General features: G+C 49.4%; 1 protein-coding gene and 1 non-coding gene across 3 annotated transcripts in view; one reads left to right on the forward strand and one right to left on the reverse strand.

The window, feature by feature from the left end:
- Window positions 1–783: 783 nt before the first annotated feature.
- The window catches only part of LOC138975102 (centromere protein J-like), a 43067-nt gene continuing 30034 nt past the window's right edge, over window positions 784–13816 (reverse strand). The window contains exons 18-22 of one of the 2 annotated variants that reach the window (XM_070347755.1): window positions 12908–13052; window positions 10774–10914; window positions 3339–3412; window positions 2812–3007; window positions 784–2098 (exon numbers count right to left, since the gene is read on the reverse strand). In XM_070347755.1, the coding sequence (XP_070203856.1) occupies window positions 1970–2098; window positions 2812–3007; window positions 3339–3412; window positions 10774–10914; window positions 12908–13052 (685 nt within the window). In that variant the 3' untranslated portion in view covers window positions 784–1969. The remainder of the gene's footprint in view (window positions 2099–2811; window positions 3008–3338; window positions 3413–10773; window positions 10915–12907; window positions 13053–13816) is intronic. The other variant, XM_070347754.1, reaches the window with a different exon arrangement.
- Window positions 4502–4620, forward strand: LOC138977575 (5S ribosomal RNA). Its single transcript, XR_011459373.1, has one exon. It is a non-coding gene; the product is annotated as a 5S ribosomal RNA (ribosomal RNA).

Genomic DNA, 13816 nt, shown 5'->3' on the forward strand with positions numbered 1-13816 from the left:
GTACAGACGTGCACAGATTCAATGCAAGACACAGATCTACCCCAGCAAGTAAAAATACCCTGTCTCTCAAAGAAATGTACTAAGACTAACAGTAACAATGCCTTTCAACAAATGCGTCTTCCCATGAAACTGCGAACACAAAAAATAAATTGTAGATCAAATCTTCAATGGTTAGGGCATGCTTGCTTCATGATTCAATTAACAATATTGGTAATACAAAGGTAAGATTATCAGCCAGAAGAGGGAGGGGCGGGGGGGGGGGGTAAAGTAAACATATTTAGTTATTACAATCTATAACAAGTCTCGTAAGGCGAAAATACAACATTTAGTCAAGTAGCTGTCGAACTCACAGAATGAAACTAAACGCAATGCAACGCAGCAAGACCGTATACTCGTAGCATCGTCAGTCCACCGCTCACGGCATAGGCAGTGAAATTGACAAGAAGAGCGGGGTAGTAGTTGCGCTGGGAAGGATATCACGCTTTTCTGTACCTCTCTTCGTTTTAACTTTCTGAGCGTGTTTTTAATCCAAACATATCATATCTATATGTTTTTGGAATCAGGAACCGACAAGGAATAAGATGAAAGTGTTTTTAAATTGATTTCGAAAATTTTTTTTGATAATAATTCTTATACTGTATATTTAATTTTCAGAGCTTGTTGTTAATCCAAATATAACATATTTATATGTTTTTGGAATCAGCAAATGATGGAGAATAAGATGAACGTAAATTTGGATCGTTTTATAAAAAAATTTGGTTTTTTTACAATTTTCAGATTTTTAATGACCAAAGTCATTAATTAATTTTTAAGCCACCACGCTGAAATTCAATACCGAAGTTCGGCCTTCGTCGAACATTACCTGACCAAAATTTCAACCAATTTGGTTGAAAAATGAGGGCGTGACAGTGCCGCCTCAACTTTCACGAAAAGCCGGATATGACGTCATCAAAGACATTTATCAAAAAAATGAAAAAAACGTTCGGGGATTTCATACCCAGGAACTCTCATGTCAAATTTCATAAAGATCGGTCCAGTAGTTTAGTCTGAATCGCTCTACACACACACACGCACATACACCACGACCCTCGTCTCGATTCCCCCCTCTACGTTAAAACATTTAGTCAAAACTTGACTAAATGTAAAAACCAGCTAGATCATCAAATTCACAAAAACAAGAAGCAGGTCAACGGTTACCGTGACACCCAAATAAAAATCAATTCTTGTTCTACACCCCCATTTCCCAAACTCTGAACTAGCAAAACAAGTTCAACCTACACAGCACCAACATTTGTCAAGCTGATTAAAGCCCCTCCTGCACATAAATGGTGCAGTAAGGCACAAGTAAAATGAGAAGAAAAAAAACCTCCTCAAAAGTGTCATACCAAAGTTGATCCTGGATATATAACTGGCCTTTTCTGCCACTTGCTGCTGAGTACATGAACTGCAAGCTGAGGTATTGGACCATGCAAGGGGATAAGTACTGTAAAACAGTCAACACTATTTTTCTCACCACTGAGATGGAACAAATTCACAAGCATACTTTTGTCAACAACCCAAATGTCATCATGTGGCACAGCACAGTTTTGTGTCCATTTTTCATGCATCCCATCAAAATGATTACCATCCTGGTACAGCACAACAGCTGGGGACAGTAGAATTGAACTCTGTGACACAAAAACCTTGAATTTGCAGCAAAAAAAGAATTGTGTTTCTTTGATTTTGTCAGAAATAAGCCAGTAGCCTGTACCTAGTAATACTGACACTCTTGGTACATTTTAAACTCCCAGCTCTGACAAACATTTCTTGTAGAACAGAAATCTTACCGAAAGTACACAATGCATTCAAAGACAAAAACGTCTCAGTACTGTTCATATTGTGACGACAGCAGTTCTCAGTTCCTTTTAATTTTGAATATGAAGCCTTGATGATGAAATGATTAGAGGTAAGAACAGGTAAAATGACTGGCTCAGTACATTCGGTCCAGCAGCACATTTCCATCCTTGTCTTTGAGGCGAATGCGGCCTGTTGAATAGCGTGTTTCTTGGCGCCCGTCGTTGTGCAGGGTCTTCACTGTGCCATCCGGATACTCTCGCCTCTGAAATCACATCATAAAGGGGTTACTTGGGTGACATGCACTATAGGCTAGTGGTTAGGACGTCAGCCTTCAATGAGGAAGGTTCGGGGTTCGAATCCCGGCTGCGCCTGATGGGAAAAGGGTGGAGATTTCTCCGATTACCCAGGTCAAGTTATCTGCAGACCTGCCAGTACTTTACCCCCCTTCGTGTGTACACGCGAGCAAGAGACCAAGTATGCATGAAAAAGCTGAGCAGCACGCTCTCCCCCCCACCCACCCACCGTCTCCCTCCTCCTTTTTCAAGATTATTACATCTCCCAGCTGGCAACAGTAGACTCAAGTTCATGTCTTCTTTGAAATCAAAGGCAAATTATGGACATGTGGTGAAAACTTACACTGCCTATGTTCAGCCCTGTCAAAACACTGGCACAGTACATTTGAAAGCTGATGAATTGTTTGTACGCTCAGGCCTTTTATAGCAGTCGTGGAAGGACAGATAAACAAATTCACATGCACATCAAAGGACACCAATGCTAGAGGTTGTCCCCCGATTCCTTTCAAAATCCAATTATTTTCAACTTTCAAGAGAACAAGATAAACCTCCTACCAAACGAATGCTACGCAATAGCAAGAATTACCTCCCTTCTCCCACAAAGCACCACTCACATCTGAACATCAAAATCAAAGAAAGAAAAAATAATCATTGCTTTATCTACAATCTGAACGAAGCAAACCTTATGCTGCTGTGTATGAATTTCCCGCTGTCCGTTGGGAAACTCCAGTATTTTCTCCCCATTCTTGTCTATCCTCAAAATTGTGCCGTCAGGAAATATGCTCTCCTCTGTGCCATTTGGGAACAGGTACTTGACCGTCTGGTTGGGGAAGGTGATCTCTTGTGTTCCATCTGGGTAATGCTTCTCTATCTGGTTGCTGAAGCAAGTCACAGATACATCTAATAAGCAAACGAGATCCACTATGATTATGATATGTGCGCACACATACACGCACACTCGCAAGCATACATGCACTCACAAATGCACACACACACTGACTCATACACACACACTGACTCATACACACACACACTGATACACACACACACGTACACACTCTCACATGCATACACTCACCCACATACACACAAATCTACACACATACAAACACACACACACTTTTTTCTTCATACACAAACCTTTTTCAGGTCTGAACTCTGACTTTCTTACCACGAAAAACACTTCATCTACCAAGAAAAAACACTTACTTGGGAAACTGCAGAACCTCCAGTTTATCAGGATAGGTGGTGTGTGTTGTTTGTGATTCTGCATAGTAATAAACCTGTGAAAGATCAAAACAAAACTATAGTAGAGGAAGCCTATCAGTACAAAGGTATAAATCAGATTGTCTTTTCTATTCATAACCTCTGTAAAGTTATCGTCAATATAACACTTACCTCGACAGTACTATTCTTGCACATTATCTATTATAGGCCGAAAAAATTGGACAAAACGCTGAGTGGGTACAATTATCTCCCATAACCATGCGCCACCGTGGATCCCAAGCACTGTCCGAGTGCTTCCCCCTTACAGGATGTAGGTGGCGCGTTCTCTTTCTTTTTTCGCGCGTGTCAGACCGGCTGTGTTTCTGCTACGCTCCCGGATTATTTTGGACTAAGAGGCTCCTTTTCTGTGTGGACTATCACCTGTTGGATTATTGTGTGTTATTCCACTTCTGGCTTGAGGCTACGTTGTGTTTCCTTCAACTTGTGCCTCCGTTTTTGTGTGGCGGACTCGGCGTGCCTCCCGTCCTACTTCGTGGTGACCGGTCGTCTGCTTCTCGTTTCGCCGCATTCACTTGAGTATTGACCTAAATTTTCTTTGAATTTTGTTAATTCTCGGTCTTTAAGGGTACGTACAGGGCGAGGTAGGATGTCTCGTCCTGTTTTGGGCTCTGGTTCTACGGAACCAGAGTCTGCCGGGGGCAACCCTTCTCCGGGCGCCCAGCGTCATGTTTTACGCACGGAGAAGGGGATCTTTCGGCGCTCCGACTCTCCCTCCCCAAACGCTTTGCGTTTGCGGCGAGGGAGGGCGGAGAAAGCCTGTTTGAGCAAGCTCAATGCGAGCTTGCTCAAACAGGCTGGGCTTGAGCCTGGGACTTCGGGCGGGGCTGCGCCGTCGAAGGTTCGGGGAAGGTCGAGGGGAAAGAAAAAGCTTCTTTCTCCTTCTCCTTCAGTGGAACAGGCTTCCCCCCCCTTCGACGCCGTTGTCCGGCCCTCAGTCTCAGGCTTCAGCTCCTCCCGGTTTCAAGCCTGGGGGGAAGGTTTCCTTCTCCCCCCTGGCTCGAATCCGGGGGCAGGTCGATTCCCAACCCTCTTTGGGGGTTGGTGAATCCGATCTAGGGGCTACTGGAGAGACTCAGGTTTTGACAGCCAACGGCCATACCACGTTGAAAACACCGGTTCTCGTCCGACCACCGAAGTTAAGCAACGTCGGGCCCGGTTAGTACTTGGATGGGTGACCGCCTGGGAACACCGGGTGCAGTTGGCATTAAAATCTTCCTTTTCCGGTGCCTCTCCTGTGCCCTCCTCGGTTTCCACCGCTGTGGAAGCCAGGAGGGACACGGGTCCTCCTCTGAACTCCCTCGCTGGGTCGTCTGCTGCTGTTTTGACAGTAGTTTCGGCCTCCTGGGGGGGGAGATCGGAGGAGATGACGGGGTCTCTGAATTCCCTCCCCGCTGGGGTTGGGATGCGAATTGACCCCGTTCAGGGCGGTCCTGTGGGGGCAGGGGTTTCAGGCTTCGTGCCTACGACCACTGCTACTACGGTTCCCTCTGACGTCCGTGTGACTGGTGGCTGTCCCTCTTGAAACGCTCCGGCCGACTAGTTACTGGACGTGGAGGTGTTCGACAGAACGTGGTACTTCTGTCGAATGGTCAGGGCGACGGGAACATTGTTTCTGTTGCTCAGACCGACACCTCCGACCGGACCGTCTTGACCCCACGCCATTCCTTAGCGTCTGGTGTTCGGGTGACGGATGGTCCGGACCAAGGGTCCGGAACGTTCCAGGCTTACGGGTCGGGATCGAACCGGACCCACGGGTCCCGACTGGACTTGACCTCCGGGTTTGGTCCGGACGGGACCCATGGTACGGGACCGTACCGGACCTTAGGGTCCGGTGCGGGACAGTACCTCTGGCCCTTGCCGGACCCCCCGGACCTACGGGTCCGGATGGTACGGTACGGGACTAGTGGTTCGGTCGGGACCGGACCACCCGACCACCTCTGTTGGTCTGGGTGGTCTGGCACCGAACCGGAACACACCGGACCTACGGGTCCGGAGGGTACGGTACCGGACCAGTGGTCCGGTCGGGACCGGACCACTCGACCACCTCTGTTGGTCCGGGTGGTCTGGCACCGAACCGGACCATGCCGGACCTACGGGTCCGGATGGTACGGTATGTCCACGTCCGGACCGAGCCACCCGAACACTTCTGTGGGTACGGATGGTTCGGTACCGAACGGGACCTCCGGATGGTACGGGACCGGACCGAATCTACGGGTTCGGATGGTCCGGTACCGGACCACCCGACCACCTCTGTTGGTCCGGATGGTCTGTCACCGAACCGGACCATACCGGACCACCGGACCTACGGGTCCGGATGGTACGGTAGGTCCACGTCCGGACCGAACACTTCAGTGGGTACGGATGGTTCGGTGCCGTACGGGACCTCCGGATGGTATGGGACCGGACCACAGGACCGGAACACCGGACCACCCTACCGGATCGGTCCGGACCACCCGACCACCTCTGTTGGTCCGGATGGTCTGGCACCGAACCGGACCTACGGGTCCGGATGGTACGGTATGTCCACGTCCGGACCGAGCCACCCGAACACTTCTGTGGGTACGGGTGGTTCGGTGCCGAACGGGACCTCCGGATGGTGCGGGACCGGACCGGACCTACGGGTCCGGATGGTCCGGTGGTCCGGTCCGGACCGGACCACCCGACCACCTCTGTTGGTCCGGATGGTCTGGCACCGAACCGGACCATACCGGACTTACGGGTCCGGATGGTACGGTGTGTCCACGTCCGGACCGAGCCACCCGAACACTTCTGTGGGTACGGATGGTTCGGTACCGAACGGGACCTCCGGATGGTACGGGACCGGACCGGAACACCGGACCGGAACACCGGACCACCCTACCGGACCGGTCCGGACCACCCGACCACCTCTGTTGGTCCGGATGGTCTGGCACCGAACCGGACCTACGGGTCCGGATGGTACGGTACGTCCACGCCCGGACCGAACCACCCGAACACTTCTGTGCGTACGGATGGTTCGGTGCCGAACAGGACCTCCGGATGGTACCGGACCTACGGGTCCGGACCTACGGGTCCGGATGGTCCGGTGCGGGACCACCCGACCACCTCTGTTGGTCTGGATGGTCTGGCACCGAACCGGACCATACCGGACCACCGGACCTACGGGTCCGGATGGTACGGTATGTCCACGTCCGGACCTAACCACCCGAACACTTCTGTGGGTACGATGGTTCGGTGCTGAACGGGACCTCCGGATGGTACGGCACCGGACCGGACCACCCTACCGGACCGGATCGGCACCCCCGACCGGACCGGACCATTTCTTTTCTGATCAGACCCGATGGGTTCCTGTTCAGTCTATAAATGGCGGGGGTTCGTTGGCTGGGCTGACCCAACAGTCGCAGGGTTGTTGTTTTTCTCCCCCTTCGGCTGCTGGAGACGTTTCGTCTTTGGGGCAGGGGTCTTCGCGGCCTCTTGCTTCTGTGGGCGTTTCTTCACAGCCTGCTTCATCGCTTTCGGCTCTTCCCCCTCAAGCTCCCTACACTCCTGCTTTTGAGGAGTTGTCGGGAAGTGAAGAGGAGAGTGAGTCGGAGGACGATAGGGAGGAGGATCAGGGTCGCCCTGAGGTTAACACTGAACCTCTACCCTTGCCGGTTTCTGATGGAACTTCCGAAGCTATGCTTCGTACTTTCCAACAGTACATGACAGACATCACGCGGCGTCTTGACGTCACGGATGCCTCTCTTAAGCGTCTGTCGTCTAGTGTTGACACACAGGACGTGGACCCGGGGTCTGAGGACGAGAGGCAGGAGGCTCGTCCTCGCACAGCTAGAAGGACGTTTGAACAGTTTCAGGACGTCCTTCCCTGAGACGCCCTCTCGTCCTTTGAGTCCGCTTCGGCCCGGGCGCGGGAGGCTCACGCCGCGTCTGCCGGCGGCTCGTTTTATGAACGATCCGGCCGCCGGCAATTCGCGTTCCACCCTAGTCTAAGTGCCACGGTGGAAGCGGCAGCACATCGCCTGAGGAGTACAGATTCACGTGCAAACGCGACCTATGTTCCTCGGGAGGACGCGGGTTCAGTGCCATGCTTTCCTTCGGGAGGCGCACCTCCACTGTTTCCTCGTGTCCAATCTGTTTCGTCCCTCCCTTTTCCCTTTGACTCTCGAACTCTCCCTTTCCAGACTTCGAGTGTTTAGGGTGGGGCTGACGGTGATGTGTTCGTTGGGGAGGTGCCTTCGGTCAAGAAGGTGGAACTGAGCTCTGCTTCGTTCCACAATCTTGAGGCCACCGTTTCTTCCACAGTCGAGGCCCAATCACAGGCCTTGACATGGATGAGCACGCTGTCCACACTGTTGGACCCTCCCGATCGGGCAGAGTCCGATTCCACTCGGGTCCTTGACACGGTTCGAGTGGATCGGGCTTTGCATGCCGTGCGATCGTGCGTGACGTCTGCGGCAGAATTGGCCATTGGAACACGGGTCCACTTTATTGGCCCTGTTCCGTGATCATTTTCTGCCTACTTCTATAGTGCCTCCGGATATGAGGAAGAGTCTGAGGAACACGTTTCCTCAGCCTTCTTCCCTCTTTCATCCGGACACTGTTCGTTCTGTGGTGGAGTCCACACGCCAGAGGAACACTGATTCTCTGATGGTTGGCCTCGCTGCTTCGGCGACGGCGGCGGGGAGTAAGAGAAGTGCTACAGTCACCTCCAGCTCCCAGCCTCAGAAGAAGAAGAAGAAGCCAGTTTCACTGCCTCCTTCTTCCTCCTCTTAGGCGCCTGTTGCGTTCCCAAGCTAGACGAAGGGTGCTCAGACAGGTAAGGGGAAGCAGCACCACCAGGGGGGGTGGTCGCAAGCCTGCGCCTGCCCGCCAGTAGAATTTTCAGTGAGTCCCGGCCCTACGTTGACGCCCCCTCAAGTTGCCCCTCTTTCGTCCGTCGGTTCCCTTTTTTCGGGCCCGCGGCATGTGGGGCAGACTGGTCTCCAACCAGTTTTTCTTGAGGGTGGTGTGGTCGGGGTTTTCTCTACCGCTGTCGTCACAACCTCCATTGTCCGCTCTACCTTGGACGTTCCCCCCTCCTCGAGAGCCTGCCAGATGGCAGGCTCTTCAGGACGAGGTGAACTCGTTGGTCGAGAAGAAGGCGGTCTACCCCCTTTCTCAGCCTTCTCTGGGGTTCTGCTCCCGCCTGTTCACCGTCCCCAAAAAGGACGGCCGGTTCAGGCCGGTGTTGGACCTCTCCACCTTGAACTTGTACCTTCACAGGTGCAAGTTCAAGATGGAAACCCCTTCGTCGGTCCGGTTGGCCATCCGGCCAAACGATTGGGCCATGTCTGGGACCTCCAGGATGCTTACTTCCACATCCTGGTGGCCCCGGGGTACCGACATCTGCTCCGGTTCGTTTGGGAGGGCACGGTGTTCGAGTTTCGGGCCCTCCCATTCGGCCTGTCCTTGGCCCCTCTGATTTTCAACGGGGACAACAACACCACATGCTTAGCTTACCTTCGCCACCAGGGGGGCACCAATTCTCGGTCCCTCTCCCTGTTGGCGGAGGAGATTCTGCTCTGGTGCCAGACCAATCAGGTCCGGATGTCAGTCCAGTTCGTTCCGGGGAAACTGAACGCCCTGGCCGACATTCTCAGTCGGGGCGATCAGGTTCTCTCCACAGAATGGACCATCGCTCACAACGTTCTACAGCGTCTGTGGGCAAGGTGGGACCGTCCTCTGATCGATCTGTTCGTAACTCGATTCAGCGCTCGGCTTCCCAGGTACGTCAGCCCCTTTCGAGACATGAATGCGTTCCACTTGGACGCATTCACTCTCTTGTGGAGGCTCCTCGATGCTTACGCCTATCCCCCGACATCTCTGATTCCGAGGGTGCTGGCAAAATATCTGCAGGAACGACCAAGACTGATTTTGGTCGCGCCTTACTGGCCAACAGCTCCGTGGTTTCCAGATCTTCGCGGTCTCACCCACGTAGACCCTCTACCTCTGGATCTGGACGGGGGAGGTCTGCTCCAGCCTCGATCATGCCTCCCTCATCCACGTCCAGAGAGTCTGTGCTTGACCGCATGGCTCTTGTGCGCTCCAAACTGCTTGCACTAGGATTGCACAAGAGTTCAGTAGAGTTTTCCTTGAACGCTAAGAGGCGATCAACTAATCAGCTCTACGACTTACGCTGGAGAGCTTGGGCCACCTTCGCCTTGTCCAAGGGGATAAAGCCGCTTTATCCCTCAACACAGGACTTGGCCAACTTCCTGGTGGAAGTGTATCAAAAGAAGAGTCTTTCTTCTAAGACTCTTCTTGGATACAGATCTGCCATCGCTTCCACGATTGCGGCCGCTACTGGTCGCAGAACTGAACACTTGATCAGGTCCTCCCTCATCGCTAATGTCCTTTCGGGTATTAGCAATGCAGCGGTGTCTAAACCTCGGGTTTCATTTCCCAAGGGGGATGTCTTTCTGGTCCTCAAACTCCTGCGTAGCAATGAGTTTGAACCCCTGGCAGGCATCAGTATCAAGTTGCTGATTTTTAAGACTAATTGTTCCTCATCGCTTTAGCCACTTGCCGTAGACTCAGTGGTATTCAAGCTTTGAGTGGCCTGGACTTTGACATTGAGTTCACCACACAGCAGTGGTTGCTAGCATGGTCACGTCAGTCTAAGGTATGTTTCTTGGGTATATTTTCTTTTACGGTAGTACTGTTCGAAAATTGCCTGGGTATCTTAATCCTTGGATTTAAGTGATTTTGATTAAGGAGTTTAATACTCTACATATCACCCTCACACCACTCTGGTATTCTGTGCAAGAATAGTACTGTCGAGGTAAGTGTTATATTGACTGTAAGGCTTCTTTTTAAGCCTACTGTCTATATGATACTTACCGAGACAGTACTATTAGAGTTTCCCTCCCGCCTCCCCTCTTGATATGTTATGGGCTTTTTGAGGGTCTGCAGCTCATAAAGAAAGAGGACGCGCCACCTACATCCTGTAAGGGGGAAGCACTCGGACAGTGCTTGGGATCCACGGTGGCGCATGGTTATGGGAGATAATTGTACCCACTCAGCGTTTTGTCCAATTTTTTCGGCCTATAATAGATAATGTGCAAGAATAGTACTGTCTCGGTAAGTATCATATAGACAGTAGGCTTAAAAAGAAGCCTTACATACACGATAAAACTCCCTCCTTATCAAGACCAGATTTTTTTCAGGTTTTTGGAGGTACACACACACACACACATACACACACACAGGATCCCACACCCAGTCCAATCCCACCAAAATCCATCCCAACGGAAATCTTAGAAACAAATGACAACGTTTTTACAGTTTCTTCAACTGTACATTAAACCCATTAAAGAAACACAAGGACTCTGGAGCCTACCACATGTTGGTCAGGAAAGACCTGTTTGATGTCACCGTTGAAGAAAGATACAATGAAGTACTGGCCATCTGAAGAAATTTCTTTCCGTGTGCCGTTCGCGAAAAGGACCTCCCTTGATCCGTTTGTGTAAAGTCTCTCCACCTGATTGTAAAAAAAAAATACAAAACAATATAAGACCTTCAAACATTGTTTCCACATGCAAGCTAGATAAAGACAATATTCCTGTTTTTGTGCAGGAGCACAAATGTTTTCAACCCTTGCTAACATGCTGATTACTGCAGGGAAAAGATAGCTCTGAGCCACAAGTTCTTCCTCTCCTTACACCTTTCTGTCTAATTTTACTTAGGCCAAAAAAAAAAATAGTCTGTTTACGGTAACCCGACCGACCCTTTTTTTTTCGCGCGACCCTAGACTTTTTTTGGCATTTGGGGAAAAAAAAAATCTTTTGGGTTTTTTTTGCAAAATAACGTAAAAATATTTTTTTTGGGGAAAAAAAAAAATAAAATAAAATAAAATAAAATCCCGACCTACCGACCCTATTTTTTTGGGCCTATGTTACTGTAAACAGACCTTTTTTTTTTTTTGCCTTATCAGTTAGAAGGATAGAAAAAACAAACCTTCAGCCCCACAATCATCAGAAAGAAGTGATGACCAAAATACCATCACACCTCTTGTTTCAACACACCTTGGATGACAAGTTCCTCTCCTGTTCCAAGACCCTGTTTTCTCCTGTTCCAAGACCCTGTTTTCTCCTGTTCCAAGACCCTGTTTTCTCCTGTTCCAAGACCCTGTTTTCTCCTGTTCCAAGACCCTGTTTTCTCCCATTGTTTTGTTCTTCTGGAGTAAGTAATCTTGCTTTTACTTTAAAATCCATTCTCATTACCCGAAACTCACTTTCTGAACTTTATCGTTCTCAAAACAGAGACAGCACTTTACCAAAACTCACCCTGAGGAAGTCAGGTAAAGCCTGACAAACTATTGGACAAGAAAAACCGACACACTGCTTTCTGTTGTGTTTTCTTTATTGTTATACCTTGCCTCATTCTTCACAACCATATCGCTCCCATAAACAAAGTTTTTGATTTTCATTTTCATTTTCATTACTTTATTGTCCCTTCGCTGGGAAATTCGGGTCGCTTCCTCCCAGTGGAAAGCTAGCAGCAACGGAGTCGCGCTACCCAGGTATCTGCGTGTTTAGGTGTATTCAGCCACCTGCACTTACGGTCTTTTACGTGCCATTGTGATGACACGGGGGTGGGACATGGCTTCCGTCTCTGGGTCTGCACATAAAGTTGACCCGTGTCCGTCCCGGCCCGAATTCGAACCTGCGACCTTCCGATCACAAGTCCAGTGCTCTACCAACTGAGCTACCCGGCGCTACCTGAGCTACCGTTAGCGCTCAAAATGAATAAGACATGTGTAATAGAGTAAGTGAGGGCTATGCAGAATCAGTCTCCTGGTACCTGAGAGAATAACAATTTGTACTGTCCGTTGCCCTAGTCTACTGTGGGGGGCCCGGTAGCTCAGTTGGTAGAGCACTGGACCTGCGATCCTAGAGTTGCAGGTTCCAATCCGGGCCGGGCCGGTCAACTTTATGTGCAGACTCAGAGACGGTATCCATGTTCCACCCCTGTGTCACCACTTAAGTGCAGGTGGCTGATTACACCTAAACACGTATACACCTGGGTAGCGTGACTCTGTTACTGCTAGCTTTCCACTGGGAGGAAGCGACCCGAATTTCCCAGCGATGGGACAATAAAGTAATGAGAACAAAAATGAAAAAAACAAGAAATTCCTCCGAGGTAGGAAAAACACCCCCGTCCTTACCATTCTCACTGCCACCAACTGAGATGGTTATTTCCCTTTGACCATTAATATGTCCCTCTATAAGTCCTTGTAGAATCTTAATCCACCAATAACTCCCTAACCGTGTGTTTGACTGGTCCCAATTTTTGTAAGGACCGTCTCAGGAATGTATAGAACCTGTTCACCAAGTTTGGTGACGATCGGTCCGTTCATTCTTGAGATCTATATGCGAACACAAACACACAAACAAACAAACACATCGACCGAATCCTATACACACCCCTATACCGGGGGTGTAAAAGTGAAAATGTATCACTCCCGCACTGACCTTGCCATCGGAATATTGAGTTTCCTCGTACTGTCCGTTGCCCTTGTCGACAGTGGGCCGATCCAGTGCCGGCCGAGCGGTGGAGGGTTCTGCCATGAAGCTAGCACTGCCGTCCCCTCCATCAGCCATTGCTGCTGGCGACACCCTGGTAGCAACAGAAAAATGATGTTAAAAAAAAAAGAGTACAAAGGATATTTCATACAATGTAGTGTAGGGTGATCCTGTTCAAAGTGTGCATTGTTGAAACTACAGTGGGACCCCCTTTTAAGACCCCCCATAGACTCCCTCATTTTAAAGACCTCATTTTAAAGACCTCATTTTAAAGACCTTATTTTAAAGACCTTATTTTAAAGACCTCATTTTAAAGACCTTATTTTAAAGACCTCATTTTAAAGACCTTATTTTAAAGACCTCATTTTAAAGACCTTATTTTAAAGACCTCATTTTAAAGACCTCATTTTAAAGACCTCATTTTAAAGACCTCATATTAAAGACCTTATTTTAAAGACCTCATTTTAAAGACCTTATTTTAAAGACCTCATTTTAAAGACCTCATTTTAAAGACCTCATTTTAAAGACCTCATTTTAAAGACCTCATTTTAAAGACCTCATTTTAAAGACCTCATTTTAAAGACCTTATTTTAAAGACCTCATTTTAAAGACCTTATTTTAAAGACCTCATTTTAAAGACCTCATTTTAAAGACCTCATTTTAAAGACCTCATTTTAAAGACCTCATTTTCTGACTTTCTGTTCATAACCTCTGTAAAATGACCCCCATTTCAAGCCACCCTCCTTTTAACGACCCCATTTTCTCAGATTTGTGAAGGTCTCAAAAGGGAGGTTCCATTGTAGAGGTAAAGCAGAATGCTGGGGGGGGGGGTGGGGGTGGGGGTGTTGCTGCTACTGC

The sequence above is a fragment of the Littorina saxatilis genome, linkage group LG9, assembly GCF_037325665.1.
Source record: "Littorina saxatilis isolate snail1 linkage group LG9, US_GU_Lsax_2.0, whole genome shotgun sequence".
In the NCBI taxonomy this organism is placed as follows: Eukaryota; Metazoa; Mollusca; class Gastropoda; order Littorinimorpha; family Littorinidae; genus Littorina; species Littorina saxatilis.